Here is a 22682-nt window from a genome sequence, read left to right as displayed (position 1 = left end):
TATTATATGAGATGTTAAAAGGACTGGTTTAGAAAAAGGAGGATCAAAACTACAAACATTAAAATGAAAACTGCAACACTAGAACCAACAACAGAAGCTAGGGAACTGAAACAAAGGCAAACTAAGTAGGCAACGAGAGTGGGAAAAGAACTACAGGTATGGGGAACATATTGGGGGGAGGTCAGCAGGGAGGGGGAAGAAGGGAAGGGAGGGAGATGGTACAGGAATTAAGAAGCATAGTAGGAGGGAATGGAGTAGACAGGAAGAGGTTGAGAAGAACTATATGCACAACCAATGGACATGGACTAAAAGGGGGGGGGGCGACAACTGGAGGGAGGGGGGGCCACCGGGTGGAGGGGAGCAGAGGGAAGGGAAATTGGGATAACTGTAACAGTATAATCAATAAAACATATTTAAAAAAATAAAATAAAATAAATAAAACCATTAAAACAATATTTTAAAAAATATTTAGTATTTGGGTAATGCTCATGTAATAATGTGGAATTTTAAAAGATACAAAATTTTATGAATAGTAATTGGCCAAGATAAAAACAACCATTCCCTCTCAATTATATTATGTAAATATGTACACAGAAATTAATGTTGCTGATTGAACAAATGAATGCATAAAAATGAAAGAAAATACGTTATATTGTCAGGTTCCCTCAGGACAATGGGATAGGAGATTTTTACTTCTTTGCACTTTTTCTGTATTTTTTAAAATCAAAATAATGAGCATACTCCTTTAATAATCAGAAGAGATGTATTTATGTTTAAGATTTCTTTAAAAAGGCCAATACATCCAGACAGACAGAATAAGGAGCTAGTATTACGCCCCCTTCCCCAGGCAAGGTTTTTTTACACTTAACGGCCCCATTAGGCAGCCTCTAGACATTCAGAACTGCCAAATGCACACTGCAGGAGAGTCAAAGACCCCAGGGAAAAATCATTCACAGGAAAGTTCTGGAAAATGAGATCGTACACGTTTTCTTTGTTCAGTTCATTCACAAGGAGGTAGCTTTAAAAAATAAGTTAATAAATGACTCCATTAATGATACACTGTAAAGACAGAAAGTAAAAGTATGTCAGTTACCGTGGCTACACAATCATGAGCAGGTAGAGATCTGGTGATATTCAGAACCGGTTCTTAAAGAAAAGTCTTCCTTTTAGTTTAAATGAGGATGACATGAGATCACACTCACAAAATGCTCAGCACATGGCAGGATGCCAAAGGTTAAATGCCACCACTATATTTTTATTGGTTAAAGTGTAAAAAGATGAATTAATCCTTGTTTTATTAGACTGTCAAAATTCAAGTTGAGGCACTGACTTTCAAAGCACCGTTACATATTTGTTTCTAAGGAAACTGAGAGGAAGCTACATTTGAAGCCTGCCTGACTACAACCTACCTTGATCTCACCATTCACTATATAGCTATCCTGTTGCTTCTATTCAGTGAACACAAAGACAATTAGGGAAAAGATATTCTAACACAGAAAAGTTTTAAGATGATGACCAGAGAAACTCACTTATATTCGCAGACTCAGGAAGAAGAGAAAAAAAACATTTTAAAAAAGGGGGATTTCTTTGCAAATATATATACAACAGGAAATGAGAACCTCTTGATACATTTAGGGGATGCTTTTAATGTCAATTCAGGTGTTTCTTTAAGGTGAATTTCTAAGTAAACCTTAGTAAGTGAAAATTTTCTGAATAACAATTATATTTATTGAGTATTTATTACATCTCAGGACTTATGATTGTTACGGCTACATGGGCGAGATTGAACACTCTGAAGCGGTGTATAAAGTAAGCAAAGGATTTTTAATGATGGCCAGGAGTTGGGCAGACCCTGAGCTGGTCTCTAACATGCTTCAACCTACAATGGAGTCTAAACCCTGGGTTTTTATACTGGTGAGGCCCCCTTTGTTTCTTCTTTGGCGGGAAACAGCCTTAGGAAGAGAGGGCTGGGTAGGACTACAGGAATGTCTTGGCAGTAACAGAAACAGAAATTCGCAAGGCTATAAGGTTATCTCCTGCGGCAGCATAGCTCTTCAGCCAGGGACGAACTCCCTGCGAAGCAATTTATTTTCAAAGGGCTAGACATTCTGCAAAGCACAACCTTCACAAATGTTATAAACCAGACACAAGTAAATGGAAGGTGATAGAGGCTGAGGTCCTTTTAGCTTGTAAATCACTAATTGCTATAACACTCCTTCTTACATTCCTTTTTCCAAGGCCTTTTAGCAAGTCCTTGCTACTTCTTACAAAGAACATTTAAAGCCCTTAAATACTTACATATTGAAACTTTTTACAGGGAATATTTGGTGTCCCTACATGATAACAGTTTCTGTCTGGATGAGTCAGGGTTCTTAGCAATGAGCAACAGAAATTGACTAGCTAAAATAAGTATCAAGTAAATTACAAAAAGATATTGGGAGGCCTGAGGAGGTAGGAGAATGAGGCTCAAAAAATGGGAAGCAATAAAGGGACCAGCATCAGCAAGAACAGTCAAATCTCACCACAGAAACCATCATGAAGATAGTACTATCACCATTATTTCTGAAAAGCAGACATGACTACAACCTCTGATGGCCTGTGTTTGCCTTACCCTTGCTTCTTTGCATTCCGACTCGAGTCAGAATAAGAGGCACCTGATGCAGTGGTAAAATGAAGATGTAATACACAGAAACCAATGTTATCCTTTCCTGTCATTATAAGACAATAAATGACCATCTCAGCAGAAAGCATATAAGGTCTTTTGGCAAGATCCCAACCACATAATGTGGTATGACAAAACCACAACAATCAAGGAAGCTTGTCATGCATTTAATTGTCTTGGGATTAATAGTACATGTCAATCAGTAGTCAACAGACAGTCCCCTTTTTATATAAAATACAATTCCTTAATGGTGTAAATAATTCACTGGGCTTCAGAATGTGATTATATATAAAACAAACAAAAAAATAAGTTATCATTTTGACAAATAAAAACATGTTGTAGCTAAAAGTAATCCAAAGGTAGGCAAGTTCAATAAAAGCTCCTTATCTCCATTTTAGTATTCAGGTTATTAGCTCAGAGAATATTAATTTCTCCATTCATATTTCAATTTACTTCCCAGCAAAAAATAAAATAAAAATAAATTTCTGAAATACAATCTTCTTGCTTAACCAAATGTTGAGAGCTCATATCAACAAAAATGGAATAAATAACAAATTGCGGAGATTCCAAAAACTAAAAAGTGGGGGTCTTAATTAAGTTTCATCTATGCTTAATGCAAATACTCATTTAAGGCAGGCCTCTTGAATTATGTGAGACACATTCCTACATTCATCTTTAAAGAGAATTGAAAGGCAACATCAAGATTAGTTATGCATACATGCACAAAGTGGGTATTCTGTAATTATCTGTTGATTTAATACATTAAATTTAAGCCATAGAGGAGAATATATGTAATTAATAAACCTCCTGAGAAAATTGTAGGCAAGAAAAAAAACTCCTTAAAGTGTGATTATAAAAAGGTAGCTCATACAAAATGCTGTAGAAATGAGTATTATCCATATATTAAAAACTTAATTCACCAAACCAAATTTAGTGTCTGACTCAGACATAAATTCATTTTCTGTGCAAGAAAATGAGGCTCTCACTCAGTATTTTATCATTATGAACTGTGTTTCAGAAACAGAAGATATGCATTACCCATTTTAAACAAATGTTCAAATTAACAAATTTTCCATAACTATGACAAAATATTCTATTGCCCAAAATGATACAACAAAATGAATCATTATGAAAATATCTGCAGATTACACAGTTTCTACAAATTGCTCCTCAGAACTTGCCGCTTCTAGTTTTAATTCAATCTTCTGATTTTATTAATATATATTTTCCATCTTAAAAATGCTGACTCACACAATAAAAATCTCCCAAGAACATCATTATAAAGTTAGCAAAGAGGAAAAATGCTTGGGGAGAAGATAAAATCTAATCGGGCTGGATAGAAATCCCATCTTTATCACTTACTAGCTGTAGAAACTTCGCAAGTTTTTAACCTTATACAGTTTGTTCCCTTGCTTTGCAAAATAACAATGCTGCAGTAACAATGGCAGGATTTGCCAACTGATTGAACATGACACACATGAGAGGCATTAAGAGATGACCTGGAGGTATCTCAGTTGGGTAAGTAGAAGGACATAAGAAGAAGAGAAGGTTTAGAGCAACCTAGAGATGACCAGTTCCATTTGAACCAGGAGGGGTTGAGACATCCATAAATGGGTGGCCAACACACAATGAGGAATGTGGGTTTAGACACAAAGAAAAAGATCTGTAAACCCACAAAGAGGTTACTGGCAATCATAGGTATGCTTAACATCAACATCCATTTTCAGAATATGTTATAAAAATGTCATTTTGTTTTAAAACACATCCAAATATGAAGTACATAAGCATATATATTTCAATTGTTTATAAACTTTCTGAATTAAAATATGAACTCTATCATATGATCAATAAGATAATGATTATTGTATATCTCTAATGTGTCTATCAATCTGAATCATGACCAGTAAACTCCCTGAAATTATATGCTGCTACTGATGATGATGATGAGAGCAATAAAATCTTACTGAGCACTTATTACATGTTAGGCATTATTATCCTTCTATGTAATTTTTTTCATTAAAATATCATAATTATAAAATGGAGATCCCATTTTAAGGACAATCAGAAAAGTATATGTGTAATCCAGTTTTAACCTTAACCTCAAATCTATTTCATAGAACTGCAACTATGCTCTCGGTTCTTATCAATATCATAGTGATAAAAATGTAAGCACTGTGGAGTTTTGTCAGATTCTTATTTTGCTTTCTCCAGGCAATCTCAGTGGCATGCATACTTCCTTTTATATAATATTTACTATCTCCTCTGTCAGTACTATAAATTTCCCCTCTAATCATAACTGTCTATTCAACAACAAAAACCAGAGAAAACCTTCCTTCTACAGCAAATGCTCACTAAGAGAATAATTATTCATTCACCAAATGAGGTCCTTGGATTCATTCTCTTAATCTTTTAGCTCTGATGAGCACCACAGAGGCCCTCCCATCACTATACCATCTAAAGGACTATCACAGGGATATGACACACAGCTTTGTCATTCTCAAACCTTTATCCAGTTTGATTTTCCTTAAAAACAGTGCTCAAAAACCAAAATAGCTTTTTCAGAGGTTCATTTTCATTTTTTAATTTTAATTTTAATTTTCATTTATTTAAACTGTATTCATTGTCTGTCTCCTTCCTCCCTTTACTCTGGCCCCAGCATATAAATGCCACCCTGCTAATTCCTCCAGAGTAAAATTTTCTATCTTACAAACACAGTATATAACCAAAACCAAAAGAGGTGGCTAAATAAATGCTTAAAAAACAAACCCATGACCAAGAAGCCAATTAGTTCTTAAGTCCAAATCCCCATGAAAGTCTGAAAGAGAAGTCCTCCCAGCTGTTCCTGAGGCGGCTAATCAGCTGCTTCCAGAATTCCCTTAAGAAGGACCTTTGGACCTAGAGCACTAGTATGTCAGCACATTTAAGAAAATAATGAGTCTGACCAAAGTGGAAGTCTAGGCAGACACGCTGTGTCTCCCTCCACAACTAAGAAAGAATACAACTACCTCAAAACTAGAGACAACCAGAAGTTCCAGAAAATCGAGCTGCATGGAAGTCCAACAAACAAAGATATAAAGAAGAAATACTTATCCAAACAAGTAGGAGGGGTGGAGCAAGGGCAGAGAGGACTCAGTGTGGTGGCGGCAGAAGTGGCAGGAGTGGCAGGGGTGGCGGTGATGGTGGCGATGGCAGGTCCATGGAAAGCGCAGTCACACATTTTAAAAAGGTGGGAGGAACATCTGGGGAGCGCTCTCAGCACTAGACCAGACCACGTAGCTCACAGTCCTAGCGCCGGGAACAATAAAGCCCCATTGCTATTGACTGTGCAAACCAGCGGGGGTTGAGGTGGAGGAATAAACTGCCAGTCTCTCAGCACAGTCCACTTGTTTAAAGGGCCCCCACAGTACTATAATGTCCACAGACCCAACCACTCTGGATACCATGATCAGGGTAACAGCTAAAGAGGCTCCAGTCCCACAAGAAGTGAGAGAAGTGCCTGGAAAAGGGGCAAGTGCTAAGCAAGTGGCATTGTTCCCTCTCAGACCCCTCACCCACATCATCACAATGTAGTAAAACGGTATGCCCTGTACTGACAAATACTTAAGGCTCTGCCCCTTACAACATAACAGGAGTGACAGCTCTACCTAAGACACAGAGGCAAACAAACACAGGAGTCTGTCAAGATGAGGAGACAGAGAAGTATGGCCCAAAATAGATAACGTATCAAGGTTCCAGTGGGAGAACTAAGCGACAAGGAGATAGCCAACCTAACAAATGTAGAGTTCAAAACACTGGTGACAAAGAAGCCCACAGGCTTGACAGATATGTGTAAGTATGGCAAATGCATTAGGGAAGAAGTGAAGGCTATGCTAAATGAAACGAAAGAAAATCCACACAAAAACAATGGTTAAAGGAAAGAAACCAGGGTTCAAATCAATGATTTGGAACATAAGGAAGAAAAAAATCAGTCAACCAGTACAGAATGAGAAAACAAGAATTGAAAAAAATGAGGAGAGGCTTAGGAACCTCTGGGACAACTATAAACATGTCAACATCCAAATCAAAGGGTGCCAGAAGGAGAAGAGGAAGAGCAAGAAATGGAAAACTTATGTGAGAAAATAATGAAGAAAAACTTTCCAAATGTTGTGAATAGACATACAAGTCCAGGAAGCACAGAGAGTACCAAACAAGCTAGAAACAAAAAGGACCATACCAAGACACAACGTAATTAAAAAGTCAAGGGTGAAAGATAAAGAGAAAATCTTAAAAGCAGCAAGAGAAAAGCAGAGAGTTACCTACAAAGGGGTGCCTATAAGACTACCAGCTGATTTCTCAAAAGACACTTTGCAGGCAAGAAGTATTCAAGGTGATGAAAAGCAAGGACCTACAACCAAGATTACTCTATCCAGCAAAGCTATCATTTAAAATGGAAGGACAGATAAAGTGCTTCCCAGACAAGGTAAAATTAAAGGAGCTCATCATCACCAAGCTGTTATAACATGAAATGCCAAAGGGACTTACTTAAGAAAAAGATCAAAATCATGAACATTAAAATGACAACAAACTCAAAACTATCAACAACTGAATCAAAAAAATAAAAACAAAATCCAACTAAGCAAACCAGAATAGGAACAGAATCCTAGGTATGGGGGTCATTTGGAGGGTTATCAGCTGGGAGGGGAAAGGGGGAAGAATGGGGAAATGGTGCAGGGATTAAGAAGCATAATTCATTGGTACAAAGAGAGAGGGAAAGTTAAGAATAATATAGGAAAGGGTAAAACCAAAGAACTTACATGCATGACCCATGAACATGAACTAAGAGGGGTGGGATTGCTGGAAGGAAGTGGGGTACTGGGCAGAGGGGAGCAAATAGGAAAAATATTGGGACTACTGTAACAACGTATTCAATAAAATATACTTTAAAAAAAAAAGAATGGGGAAAATGAAGACCGAAACCAACATGAACTTTACTTTTCTTTGCTCTCTTTACCCAATCCCCAAAGCATACGAGTATAAAACAAAAATGATCCCTTCATATACAAATGCTCAAATACTAACCTTTACTGAGTCTATTATCACAGTTTACTAAGGAGCACTCATCCAAGTTTAGGGCTAATTTTACTGGTTTTTGTTTGTTTTTCTTTACCATATAAACCAATTTTGATAGTTTTGAAAATGAAACTAATTTTCATTTCTTAAAATACTTGTTCTCTCACCTGAAACCAATACCAAACAATATTAAATGTAAACTATAACTAAAATATAAAATTAAAAATAACATATCGGTTGCTCTCAATTTCTACATATAGCATCTGAAAGTTACAAATTAATTTTTTCCCAAATATAAGTTCTGAGGAGAAAGACATCTCGCTTATCATCCATCACTGTGTCCATGGTTCCTAATACATGGTCGACAATAAATACTTATTGAAGGAAAGAGTAAATATATATTTCAACTGACATAACACACAGAGGATCTGGTGTATAAGCATCTGTTGGAACTCTGAAAGGGAGAGTAAAGAAGAACAATTACCAGCTGAAGCACCTCATTGTTTACTTTTAAAAGAGCATAGAAAATGGGAAAATTGAGATAGGAAGCCTGCCTCTACCTCACACTTTCCAACTTGGCTGCACCCTGGGCAAGGCCAGCTAGCAGATGCTCTACTCTTCATTTTTCATAGGAAATACCAGCTCTCCAAGGTTGCAGGCAGAACATGCACATGCAAAACCTTCTAGTGTCCAGACCTGAGCTGTCCGATATGGGACCCACCAGCCACATGTCTGCCCAAGCATATGATATGTGGCTGGTGTGAAATGAGATGTGCTGGAGGATATTTCTATTTGACAGTGCTAGTCCAGGCCAATGATAAGAGAGTCTGGATGCCTCCGGAGAGAAAGTCCACTGAAAAACAAAGTCCACTGAAATTAGGATCTGATTCCTAATTTCTCAATTCATAACTAGAGAAACTGGTTAGATTTCTACCATGTATCAATACATAGCCTCCCTTAAAGGAACACAACAGCACTGAGAGATAAACACGTTAGCCTTGATTTATAGATAAGAAAACTGAGGCACTAATGTAAAGTCAGAGCCACTGATATGGCAAAATGCTGAATCAAACACAGCTTGACTTTGAAATACATGTTCTTCCCTTTCTCTCTTTGTCACTCAGGGGGAACTTCCCCCTGTTTTAAGAGGCTTAAAAAAGGATGCCAACTACTTTATCTGACATGCCCTGCTATGGGCTCTCTTCGACATTCCATACCCTTCCTTCAACCATATTTCTCCAAGCCACTAAACTACAGATAAGAAAACTGGGTGAAATGGTAACAAAAACTCAGGAAAATTACCAGAGAGTGACATCCCATATGCTGTTCTCTCCTATAAAATAAATAAATAATTTCCTAATGGGGCTTTTTTGCCTTTGCCATCTCAAAGTTCTTTGCTATATCTGTCACTGCTAGTATAACCCACAACAAAGCAATTTAACTGATGGGAAACAGCTACCTGTGAATTCACTAATTTGGGCCAATGTACTTCACCTGTATCTGTAAGCTTACTTAGTTTCTTAGCGGCCTCCAGAGCCTCATTTGCAGTGTCCACTACAAAGAATCTTTGAACTTTCACTCCGTTGTCAGCCATCAGTTTCTTGCTCTGGTATTCCTGCAGGTTCAGCCACCGTCTAGAAGTTAATTGACCTGCCTAGAGAAATTGGGGAGAGAGGTAAGAACACTTATTAATAACGAGAGAAAAAACAGTCAACCTAATATGGCCAGTCTTATTACAGGTACTCTCAAGTGGCAATCAGCAACACAGATTTTAGATGAAATTTAAAAATGTACATAAATTCTTCATGTTTAATTGTTTTCCTAATCAAAATGTTAAGGATAACTACACACACAAATGCACAAAAGTTTTAAGAAAACTCAGTAAAATCTGCATCTAGTTAACAGTAATGTACCTATCTCGATCTCCTATTTTTGATACTGTACTAAAACTATGTAAGATGTCAACATTAGGGGAAGTTGGAAGGGTACAAGGGACTCTTACACTATTTTTACAGCTTCCTGTAAGTATATAGTATTTTAAAAGAAAAAGTTATTTTTGAAAACAGTAAGGACTCTATTATTACATAGCGTATGCCTCCGCCATCGTGACCCCAGATTTAAAAAAAAAAGTTCATTGCATTATTTCAATACCTGTATGAATATTTTTAATTATTGTAAGATAGTGCAGGAAAAATTTTTTTAACACCGAGGTCAATGGGCCACGGACTACTCCATTTCTTTGCCATAGTTTTTAATGGAGTCTAGGTATAATCATTACATGTTTAATGAGATTATCTCTTTCACAAACCAAAGCTGAGTTCAGTAATCTGAAAGTGTCACTATTAATTAAACTAGTTCCTAAAAACTGCAACTGGTATACAAAAATCATCTTGCTACGCATCAATTAGCTGTTATCTGTGCAGAGAGAAAATAATCAAAAGGCAGAATAACATGAACAAATATTCTTTGCATTTTATCCAGTAAGAGCAACGGCATTGCCCATCAAATTTATAAGCCCAATATTTAAAAGAAGAGGAAAAAAAAAACAGGAAAAAATACTTAAACTCATTTCCATTCATGAGTCATGATACAGAGGACCCACTGTTCACAGGAGCTAAGATAACAATGCCCCTAATGCACAAAGACACCGAAGCATCAGTCAAACAACTGGCCACAACACTGGTGGTGGAAGGTCTCCTGACACTCTCCCTGGGGTTATGTCAAGGGCCTTGATGGATGTTCAAGGCAGCAGCACAAGCTATGATGCATGGAGCTCTTCTGGACAAAAGCCATTCCAAAGAGGCCCCAGCACCTTGCAACAAGATGGGGTTCTACTCAAGGGCAGAGAGTGTGTCCTCATCTCTTTGTATCTTTATAAAGAATATGATGGTGCTTGGCATATGAAGATACTCACAAAATGCCAGTTAGATATCCAAATGAAGCAACCCTGCTTTTTGTCCTTTTGTCCCCTTATTCAAATAGTTTTTCATCGCCAGAAACTGACCTTCTCTAAAAATAAAAGTCCTTCAAACCTGAAATAAACATAATTTATACACACTTTTAAAAAATTCAAATTCTGACATGATTAAACGTAAAGCTGTCTCTCTGTTCTATCCTTACTAATACTAGAAATGATGTTTTCAATACTGAGGTTGCTTGCACTTCTTTAGACATAAATACACTGGGATAAAAATAAATTGCCAGGTAAACAATGCTTACATCATTTACTGGATATTGTATAACTGTATACAATCTCTTAATCTTAATTTTAAACTTTTTAAAAGTCATAATGACACAATGATAATTTTCAAAACACAAAATTTCAAAAATGAACTCGTTCACTGTCTCAATAGTCTTAATAGCACATCACATAACATCCCAAGAAAAACTCAAGTTTTAGGCATTTAGTAAAAGCTCCCTAAAGAATAAAAAGTTTATACATTAGATATGTGCTGAATCTGGGACACTTAAAAAGCAAATGGAGAAGGATCAGTAGATTAAGTCTATGTTGACACACCAATTTAAAGCAGTTAACAAAAGAAGAAGAAAAAAGTGGTTTGTAAAGAACATTTGATATCATATGGTATTTTGCTTTCTTTGCCTGGCTTATTTCACTAAGCATAATTCTCTCTAATTCCATCCATGTTGTCACAAATGGCAGGAGTTCCTTCTTTCTTTCTGCTAGAATAGTAGTCAGTAGGGGGGAGGGGGGAGGGAGAGAAGGGGGATAAGTAAGGGAAGGGTCAGGTCAAGGAACATATATGAATGACTCATGGACATGGACAACGGGAGGGATATAATTGTGGGAGAAAAGATGGGCTGGGAAGGGGGAGCAATGGGGGAAAAATGGGACGACTGTAATTGAATAACAAAATATAAATTAAAAAAAAAAAAAGAACATTTGAGAGAGACTAAAAACAACCACAGTGGGTCACAGTCAATTCCTTTTCATCAGAACACTCAGTGTATTAATTTTAGATATTTTAATACAATCTGCTGCAAACTAATTGCAATTGATCCGAGACCAGCTTCACAGACATATAATATATATTGACTATTACTGTATTGACTCAAATGAAAGCCTGCTTAAAGTCAGTTGCTCTTAAATTGAAAACTAACACAGTGAACAAGGTTCTAAAGCCATTGATGATTCCAAGCTATCACTTGACAAAGTGATCAATAATCACCTGTGTTTGTCAACCCTTAACTTGAAAGAATAGGGTCACTGACTGGGTCTAAAACTTCATTAACTCAACTTCATTAAGAATTTGTGAATATCTAGAGAGGAAATAATTAAAGTCTATTTTGCATTTTCGGGGGATGAAAAAAGGAAAAGAGACACATGCTAAGCAAATAGATAGTGTAAAGTATGTGGAAATGTAATCAAATGCTGAATAGTAATGACAATAATAGTAACAGTTTTATCTACTATTGACTGAGCACTTATGCTCAACACTTGTGTATCAAACAATCAAAACAATCATGAAAAGTCTTTTATTTTTCTCAATAGCTGTCATTAATACAGACCAACAAATATCCCTAACCTTCCTTCTTCCAGGCACTTCCTAGCGTCAGCTGAAGTTAGGTGAGGCCTGTAACTAGCTCTGGCTATAAAGTTGTAAGTCCATAAGGTGTGTGACATACCTGGGGCCAACAATGAATTACCAACCCTCCCACCCACATAAGTTCACTCTCTCCTGACCTGGGGAATGGCAGTATTCAATATGGCAGTGGACAAACCAGTCAGGCACCAGAGTGAGGACTGACATGTCCCCAGGTAACTCATAATGTATGTATACCAAAAAAAAATAAACCTTTGTGACTTTCAGCCACTGAGATTCTGGGGATTATTTGTTACTGTTGCAGAACCTAGCCTCTCTATAGAACCTTGCCTGTCCTAACTATAAAACCATCTTATAAATTAGGAAATCCAGGCTGAAGGTTAAATCACTGGCCCAAGATCACAGGAGGCTATTCAACGGCAAAGCTTCTCTGATAGACAGTATTGATAACTGTGTAATACTGCTGGTTCCATGCATTTGGATTCCAGCCCCACAATCCCAGAGGCCTCCTGGTAATAAAGACAGATTAGGATGAGTAAATTCATGTTCCTATCTTCAAACCTCTATCAAGAACAGAACTCTCATGACACGCTGACCCAGCACATGTAAGGAAAAGTTTAACTGCTCCAGACTTTGGGAGGGAAGTGTGAGTAGGTGCTGTCTTAAGATACTAGGATGGTATAAGTCCTTTATTTCAATTCCCAAAACGACAGCTACCTATTAAAACTCAAAACTAGTATCTCAACTACTCAAAACTTGCTCAGGAAACCCATGAACTCTGGAATGGGAGCAATGAAAGGGAATTTAAAGATCATCTGACAGACGGCTTTTCTATTGTTCTGCCAGTTATTTGCCTGCTTACTTCAGCTCATCCTATGCTCTTTTCCATCCAGATTCTGCCTAAACTTGAGGCTCTGTTCAGAGATTGGACAGGCTTCATCTTTCTCTTTCTGAGTCAGGTGAAAGCTCTGGCAATGACTCCATCTCCTCTGAAGTTCCAGATCCCTCCAGACAACCCTTTCTTCCATAATTCCAGTCCCACCATCTCTTCCACAATGCCTCCTGCACCCATCAGCTGATCCTGGCTTCATAACACCATCTTCTTATGCTCCTTGGGCTGTTAGAGGAGTCCTCCTGTTTGCCTTCCATTCACTCTAACACCTTGACGACTACTTGTCTTTCCCTGTTAAAATTATTAAAATGCTCCACAGAGCCTGCAGGCACCTCTTCAAGGCAGAGGAGCAAAGGACACAGCAATGAACCACTTATGAAGGCAATGTTAGTGACATTGGGATCCTACTATGTGCAGTTTCCCAGGCAGGCATGTCTCATACATTCAGATTCCAAGGTATGAAAATACTGGGGTCCAACCTCCATTTTTTTTTTTTTTAACAGTCAGGAACCTGAACCTAAAGAGAGGATTTAATGTTCCTAGGGATCCTACCATGAGCCAGAGGCAGGATGGGAACTGTACAAATTCCAATTTTCCTTTCCTCTTCCATACAGACTCTGGCAAAGTGATGGACACCTGGGTTTGGTTTCTTTGGGACTTGTACACTGACCTCCTGCTCTCCTCCCTTCCACATCTCTGGAAGAGCTACCATTTCTAAGCTTGAAGGGAAAGGTGAAAATGCAACTTAAAAGAAAAGCTGTGCATAAAGATTTAAGGGCCAAGGGAACAAGGGAGCATAGGTAGAAGAAAAAGAATGAAAAATGAAGGAAAAAAACAAAGAGAACCAAGAGATAAAAGTACAATGATTGAGAGGGCAAAAATTTACGAAAAAAGAAATATATATATATCAAAGCACAAAATTACACAGCTACACAGAAAAAATGACACAACTGAGAAATCATCCTTGGCCTCACGGTTTTACAATTAGAGGTGGAGAGACTACTAAAATAGCACCAGAAGAGGGAAAAAAAATCAATAACGGGAGTCTAGAAAGTAATGTTATTGAGCTGGGAACCCCAAAAGGGAGCATCTGTGAGCTACATCTGCCCACTGGCTCTGCACTCACTGTCTTCAGCCTGAGTTTCCACAGCAATACTGCTTCACTCAAGAAAGCAGCAGGAAGGCATATCAGAAAGAGCCAAAAACTCACTAGTAATCAGAGAAATAGAAGATAAAATAAAAATGAAAAGCCATTCTGCCAAAAGGAATGAAGGTTTGATAATGTCACTGTGAAGGTACAGTGAACGGTTTCTCATACACTACTCATGAAAATAAAACACCAGTACTGTACAAACATCTTCAAAAACAATTTGACAGCATTATGACAACTAAAATACCCACCTACATAGACTTCTTGGATCTAACCTAGCGAAATGCTCACACGTATACCAGGGATACAGACAGGGATCTTCTGTGTAGTGTTATACAAAGTAGAAGGTAAAGTTGCAATAAAGAAGACTGGCTAAATAAACCACAGTACATTCAGACTATATGAGGAAGTGAAAATATCTGTGCCAACACAACAGCACCCAGTATCCATGTGTGCCCCAACATTTTCATTTCTCTTGTAACTAGCATGCCAAAACTTTTGAGCAACCATGTGCAACCTTCCAGAACCCTTTTTGTTGACTGAAAGGACCTGGAAACCACAGGTGGGATTACTGAGTTAATACATGGAGAACCAGTCTTGCAGTCACCTGACCCATGTTTGCATGAATGAGAAATAAATCTCTAATGTGGTTACCACTGAGATCTTGGGAATGACTTGTAATAGCCTCATTGACCAGTCTAGCCTGGTAAGTATAAACATCCTAATACTTACTGATGGTTCTCCAAGGCACATTACTGAAAGAAATCACCAAGTCTCTTTCAATATATAAAGTAAAATAACATTTATATTTCAGACACACATGTCTACACACCAAGCAACATTCTGTATCTTTTACAGATACAGCCCTGAATAAATGTACAGGAAAAGGTGCAGATGAAGTTCATCAAGCTTAATGCCAGAAGAGGAAGGCAGACCCGGAAGATGGTAATCAAAGGAAGATTTTTTATAGAAAAAAATTATTTATTATTTGTGTAATGAAAATCAATCTGCTTAAAAACAACATTGAGAGGAAATACACAAAGCTAGGCTCTAATGTAACTGTAGAGCCTTGAGTCTCTATTAACTTGTCTAGAAAATGGAGGGCTTACACCCTTACTTAAATGTAGCAGCATTCTTGAAATGCAGCATAAGGTGGTCATGATGGGGACAAAAGCTTGTGCTCTCTGTCACACAGAACTACTTCCTATAAACTCCTGCTGTTTCATAAAGAAGAGGCTCTTAAACCTCATTCTGAGCTCCCAACAGTCATGAGATAGTGGAATACAAACAAGGAATTAGCTATAAGCTTTTTTAAAAATTCCCTCTTGTTATGGGCAAGGCAAAGAAATCAATAGCTCAGTGGGTTTGGAAGGCCAAAAGTTGGTATATGTTTGTTATAATTTAGTTTTTGCCAATGTCATACTGTATGCAAATTAGCACCTATAACTCTACCATAGTCATGTTACCTAGGAAATACAAGGCTTCAAATAAACATGTTGGTGCAGATGAAAAGAGAGATCTCAATACTAGTATCATAAAATGAAAGGCCTGATGGCTTAAAACGCACTCTGATGAAAAAGCTACTTCACTGTTGCCCTATAAAAGAGAGTAAATGGAATCCTATTTTTAGGAGAAAAAATAATAATAATAATAATAATAATAATAAATAATAGTATTTTTCTGTTTGGGTTTTAATGTGATAATACCACTCCTTCAGAATGAAAACTCCTTCAAAATGAAAACATGTTAAAGAAACAAGTAAAGGAGAAATCTCGGACTTCCAGTCAAGATGGCAGCATAGACACACATGGCTCACAACTTCGCACACCCACATCAAAATTACAACTAAAATATAGATCATCACTCAGAACCATCAGAAATTGAGATGAATGGAAGTCTGACAACTACGGAATTAAAGAAACCACAACCATCCAGACTGGTAGGAGAGGTGGAAATGTGGAACAGACTGGTCCCTTACCCACATGTGGTGGGTAAACATTCGGGAAGCATATCTTGAGAGCGAAGAGTCCCAACCTCACACCAGGCCCCCCCAGCCCATGGTTCCAGTGCCAGGAAGGTAAGTCCCCACAACTTCTGGGTACAAAAACCAGATGGAATTGAGTTATGGAAAGAAACTGCTGGAGCCCCAACCAGTTCTTAAAGAACCCATACATGGACTGACCTACTCAGACTCATTCCCTCTGAGCTCCAGCTCCAGGGTGGCAGTTTAAAAGGTGCCACTGGTATACAGGAAGAAACTGAAGTGTCTGGCATCAAGGCAAGCAGAGGCCACTGTCCCTTTTCTAAGCCCACTCCCACAGAGCCAGCAAACTGGTGGCAAATTGAGACTGTATCAACCTGGCTAACACTGTTGACTCGCCTTGGAGATCCCCAGAAACTCTGCCCCACCCAACTGATGGGCCCACCCAAGCTGCTTTTCCATATGAATGGCTGGTCTCGGTTCATGCTTCACAACTTCCTAAATCCTCTCAAACAAGCAACAGCTGATCTCAGTGAGCCCCAGGCACAGCACTAGCAGCAACCCACCTAGATTCACAGCTTGGCTTCTCCTGAGAATCTCCAAAACCAGCCCAAGTAGCAGCCATCTCAGATTGCTTTATAGCTCAGCCAGGGTGGCCCCGGGAAAAACACAGGTGAAAGCTAACCTTGGCCTGTGCCACCTAAGAAACTCCAGGATCAGTGCACCCAGTGGACAGCTACAGACCATGTCAGAGCACCACCACCCTACTCCTGCACAGCTGATCCTCCCCGAAGGGTGGAGGTTGGTGGTAACTGTTCACAGCCAATCCTCGTAGCTGACTGGCCTGTGTAAATCCTTCCCTTTGATCTGCCAACAGCAACTACAAGAGGAGGCTATACTCAGCCTACACGAAAGGTACACCTCAGGTACCTAGCTTGGGTGTTAGGGGAGGTTGTGCCATTGGACCCTACTGGACACCTACTACATAATGCCACACTACCAAGACATGGAGTCAAAGCAGCTCTACCTAATACCTAGAAACAAACACAGGGAGGCTGCCAAAGTGAGAAGACAAAGAAACATAGCCCAGATGAAAGAACAGATCAAAACTCCAGAAAAACAACTGAACAAAATGGAGATAAGCAATCTATCAGATGCAGAGTTCAAAACACTGGTTATAAGGAGGCTCAGGGAACTTAGTGAGGATCTCAACAGCATAACAAAGATCCAATCAGAAATGAAGGATACACAAATTGAAATAAAGAACAATTTACAACAGTAGAGTGCATGAAGCCGAGAATCAAATCAATGATTTGGAACATAGGGAAGCAAAAAAACAGCCATCAGAACAAAAAGAAGAAAAAAGAATCCAAAACAATGAGAAAAGTATAAGCAGCCTCTGGGACTTCAAGTATTCCAACATTCACATCATAGAAATGCCTGAAGAAGAAGAGAAAGAGCAAAAATTGGAAATGTATCTGAAAATATAGTAAAAAAAAACTTCCCTAATTTAGTGAAGAATATAGACATGCAAGTCCAGGAAGCAGAGTCCCAAAAAAGACTGATGAAAAGAGGCCCACTCCAAGACACATCATAATTAAAATGCCAAATGTTAAAGATAAAGAGAGACTTAAAAGCAAACAAGAGAAAAGAAGTTAGTTACCTACAGGGGAGTTCATATAAGACTGTCAGCTGATTTCTCAAAAGAAACTTTGCAGGCTAGAAGGAATTGGTAAGAAATATTCAAGATCATGGAAAGGAGGGACCTATAGCCAAGATTGACTTACCCAGCAAAGCTATCATTTAGAATCAATGGGCAGATAACGAGCTTCCCAGACAAGAGAAAACTAAAGTTCATCATCACCAAACTATTATGATATGAAATGTTAAAGGGACTTATTTAAGAAGATCAAAACTATGAATAAATTGGCTGTGTGTGTGTGTGTGTGTGTGTGTGTGTGTGTACAATTTAATCTAAGCTAACAAGAACAGAGACAGAATCAGGGATAAATAGAGTGTTTTGATGGTTGCCAGATGAGAGGGGAGTGTGGGGAAATGGGTGAATAAGTGAGGGGATTAAGTACAAATAGGTAGTTATAAAATAACCACGGGGATGTAAAATACAGTATAGGAAATGGTGGGGGTATTCCCTGAGGGAGTGGGGGTGCTGGGTGGAGGGCGGAAAAGGAGGAAAAATCAGGACAACTGTAATAGCATAATCAATAAAATATAATTTAAAAAAAATAAAAAATAAAGAAAAGCAACATAGTGCATGATTAGCAGCCTAAGCTCATGGAAAGGAAGAAATACTAATGTGAGATGCAAAAGAAAGAGCAGAACATACGTGCTTGACCCTTTGTTATATTTTACTCTGCGTTCAGGCTGAAGAGTGGGGTCTTTCTGCATTAGCATGTGTTTTGTCCAAAACTAGAATGCTCCAGACCCCTCGCCATTTAGGTTATCCTTGTAACCATGCAAAAACTTCTTTCTTTACTAGGAGTTTTTCTTCTTTCTTTTGAGTCAAACTAGCCTCATCCAGCACCCTGACTCAACTGCCTCCTTCTCCCTTGCATGTCCACTCTCGTTAATCATTAAGCCCTCAGGAAAAGGTTCTGGTCCGCATCAAATAATCTTAGGAAGAAAGCCTTGGTCTGTTGACTCCAGAGACAGAGTTTCAGTCAAATTAGAGATAACACCTAGGCCTCAGTTATGTTTTAGCTTCAGAATGACTCTATGGACCAAATCCTTATAAAACCAGATCAAGTGATGCCATGGCTGACATCAGGACCAGGTGCGATGATCAACTACCTCCTACCCTAGCACTAACCAGTCAGTAGAGAACACACCATGACCACAAGGCTAACTCCCTTAGCACCCTATATAACCCAGCCTCTAGAAGCCTCCAGGGAGTCAGGTCTTTGAGCATTAGCCCACCCGTGACTCCAGGTGTGGGCCACTTCCTAAAACAAACTCTTTCTTTGCTGCAAACTCCTGTTCATGTCTTTTATTTTTTTTAATTGATTGATTTTAGACAGAGAGAGAAACATCGATTTGTTGTTCCAATTATTAGTGCATTCATTGGTTGCTCCCTATATGTGCCTTGACCAGAGAAGGAACCCGCAACCTTGGCACACTGGGACAACACTCTAAACAACTGAGCTACCCAGCCAGGGAATTCTGTTCATCTTAACGGGCTTGATGTGGGAAGGCAAACAGACACCCTTAGTCTGGTAACATACCAACTTTGCACACCGTAAGAAAATTAACCTATTAACTAGTCCAGCATGGCTAAGTAACAAGGGGACACTCAGCAATCACTAGAATAAACATAGTAGGTGATCATCACATAAATGACAAAGAAGTGCGGATGGTGTCCTGCTGTTAATTTTAAATGCATAGGGGAGGTATTTTTAAATTCTAATAATAAGTCTCTATACTTAACTCATTCAACAATCAGAAAAAGGGACAGAACAGTAATTTACAATAGGAAGGACCAAATCTCAGTCACATCCGGTAAGCAATTTAAAATGTGCTATTTATGCTAAGTAAATTTACTTGCCATCATGTCCCAGTCATGAAATATACCCTCATCTCACTGATGAGAAAATTTAAAGGTAAGAGAGGTTAAGTAACTCATCTAAGGCCATTCAGCTGGTTAAGTAAGAGTCAATATTTGAATCCTAGTCTGCCAAAAAAATCCATGAGCTTTCCATTATTCTGAATGATGACAGACTGACTGATTTGTCTGGGTCAGTCTGTTAATCTTATGTCAATAAAAAGGACTTGGAACCACCACCAGACAAAAAATACACTGCCATTCTTGATCTCAAAAGTTCTAGTTTTGTTTTCTAAACGAAGAGAAAATGAAGTGACTGACAAACTGGGAACACTAATAAAGATGGCTTGGTGCCTGAAAAAAGTGTTGCTAGGATATGGAATTTAATAAGAGTAGATAGCTAGAAAAGTACTTTTAAGTTTCCTGATCAAGAGGAAAACAATACTTTAACTCTTCTTTACAAGAAATCAGACTAGAATCAGACTAGGAGCCTAAGGCTATTTCTGCTCCGCTGACAAGGCATCTCTGATAGTAGTACCACACCTCTCTAAACCAGGCAGTAGGAGGTGTGGGGCAGCATCCACTAAAAAACAATAATCTGTACTACTAAAAAAGATTTGAAATTTGAGCTTTCAAACTACCCAAAAATTGGATTATAGTAGCTTCCTATTTTAGAATTAATTCTTCTTGCAGGTTCGATTCCCAGTCAGGGCACATACAAGAATCAACTAAGGAATGCGTGAATAAGTGGAACAAATCTCTCTCTCTCTCAAATCGATAAATAAATTTTAAAAAAATTCTTCTTGGGGTACGTGGGGGTCCAGAACAAGTGGTATGCAGATCACTTTCACCTAAAGGCAATTTTAGCTTCAGGCTCAAGAGAAACTTCTACCCACCTACCTCCCTTCAATTATGTGGAAGAATTTGAATCAGAAGAATTTGAATTAGAAGTCTTGCTCATAAAAGATTATCAGAAATAACTTTTTTTGACATATCTATAGGGCAAGGCAAAGTATAATACTAATTACTGAACACCTTGCTCTTCTTATCATCCTGCAAGGACCTTTTGAAGCCCCCAAGTCACCTTACCTCATCCCTAGCTCAGAATGTCTTACATACCCCAACCCCCCTTTCAATCTCTGACCCTCTCCTGCATGTAGGGTTCCCATGTGCATGAGATTAAACCTGATTTTCTCTTTTCAATCTGCCCCCTGAATCCAAAGACTTAAGATTCTCACAAATACTGTCTGGTTCTTTTTATCCCAGTTTCAGCAGAAAAGCAGCCTACTTTTTTAAGGAGCTAAGAAATGTAAAATAAAACTCCTTGTAGTCAAGACAAATGCCCAGAGGAGAGTTCATGCCCTAACTCCAAACTTCTGCTCTGCCAACAGCAAAAAAGAAAGGGAAGAAAAATATATAACCTTGATAAACATTAGCATATTAATACAACAGCAGAAATAAATGTATAAAAGGCACTGAAAATACTGAACATTTCAAAATGCCTGCCTGTCCCCTAGTGGAGAATGTGCCAGCTCACTTATGTCACAGAGGAGAATCACTAATTTTATACTGTGAACAGAAGTGGGCAAAACTTACCGATACATAGTAGGAAAACAAACTGAGGTAGAATAAACATATACTTGCATTCAACTCCTACCAAGGTCACTGGGAGAACCTGTACATTGTTCATTTGTTTAATGACTTTCATTCACAGTGTGGTGGCCACCGTGCCCGACGGCATCCCAGACCTACAGGTCTGCCGCACAGATCAGCTGCTGTTACAAGGTTTACGTCCCAGGAGGGGAGGCAGAGAAGAAAGATGTGAGCACACAAATAAAGAATGTAATTACAGAGTGGGAGGTGCTATGAGGAAAATGAAATATACATGAGGAACTAGGGAGGCCAGTGCAGACTGAGTAGTGACCTCAGAGGAAGTGGCATCTGTGTAGAGCCCTGAAGATGGAGAGGAGGTGGACCCATGAAGACACTGAGGGAAGAAAGGATCAGTGTGAGCAGGAGCAGAGATGAAGATGGAAAGGTGAGCAGGAAACAGACAGTGCAGGTGCTTTGTAAGCCACTGGTGAGAGTTTAGATTTTATTCACCCAATTCTCAAACTCTTAAAACCAGGGTGGGTTGAGCATCGGCCTGCGAGCCAAGTGTCGCTGGTTCGATTCCCAGTCAGGGCACATGACTAGGTTGCACATCAGGTCCCCAGTTAGGGGCGTGAGTGAGAGGCAACCACACAGTCATGTTTCTCTCCCTCTCTTTCTCCTTTCCCCTCTCTCTAAAAATAAAATAAAGCAAACAAACAAACAATTATAAAAAAAAAAAAACCCAGGGTGGGCATGATCAAAATCACATTTTAGAAGAGTCACTCTGTCTTTGGTTTACACAATGAAACCAGTTACCAGAGAAGTGCATTAAACCAGACCACAGTCAGCAAAGTTTTCCTATAAACAGCCAAATTGTAAATATTTTAGGCTTTGAGGTAGGTAGTCTCTGTTGCAACTATGCAACTATGCCTTTGTAGCATAAAACAGGCAAAGATAATATATAAAATAACATGGGCATGACTGTGTTCCAATAAAGCGTTATTTACAAAAACAGAGTTGGGTTTGCAGACCCCTCAATGAAACAATAGAGAAGGGCAATGGAGGAGGGAACAGAAATAAAGGGATTCTGGATACAGTCTGGTGGTGAACAAAGCTTACTAAGAGATTAGATGTGGGGTTTAAGGTAAAAAGAAATTTAACATCAGACAGACATACACACATGCATACAGTACACACACACTTTACACAGTTAATATAAACCTGGTGAGTTTTATGT

At 38.6% G+C, this 22682-nt stretch overlaps 1 protein-coding gene across 6 annotated transcripts in view; it reads right to left on the bottom strand.

Moving 5' to 3' along the window:
• The window catches only part of SUCLG2 (succinate-CoA ligase GDP-forming subunit beta), a 307339-nt gene that overhangs the window by 230645 nt on the left and 54012 nt on the right, over positions 1 to 22682 (bottom strand). For 4 of the 6 annotated variants that reach the window (XM_090283859.1, XM_090283861.1, XM_090283863.1 and 1 more), the window contains exon 2: positions 9206 to 9365. In XM_090283859.1, coding sequence (XP_090139985.1) covers positions 9206 to 9365 — 160 coding nt within the window. The remainder of the gene's footprint in view (positions 1 to 9205; positions 9366 to 22682) is intronic. The other 2 variants (XM_090283860.1, XM_090283862.1) reach the window with 1 other exon arrangement.

The sequence above is a fragment of the Furipterus horrens genome, unplaced genomic scaffold (assembly GCF_987537825.1).
Source record: "Furipterus horrens unplaced genomic scaffold, mFurHor1.1.pri manual_scaffold_7, whole genome shotgun sequence".
Lineage (NCBI taxonomy): Eukaryota > Metazoa > Chordata > Mammalia > Chiroptera > Furipteridae > Furipterus > Furipterus horrens.
Note: the sequence above shows the minus strand (reverse complement) of the source record. Positions and strands in the feature narration are given on the sequence as shown.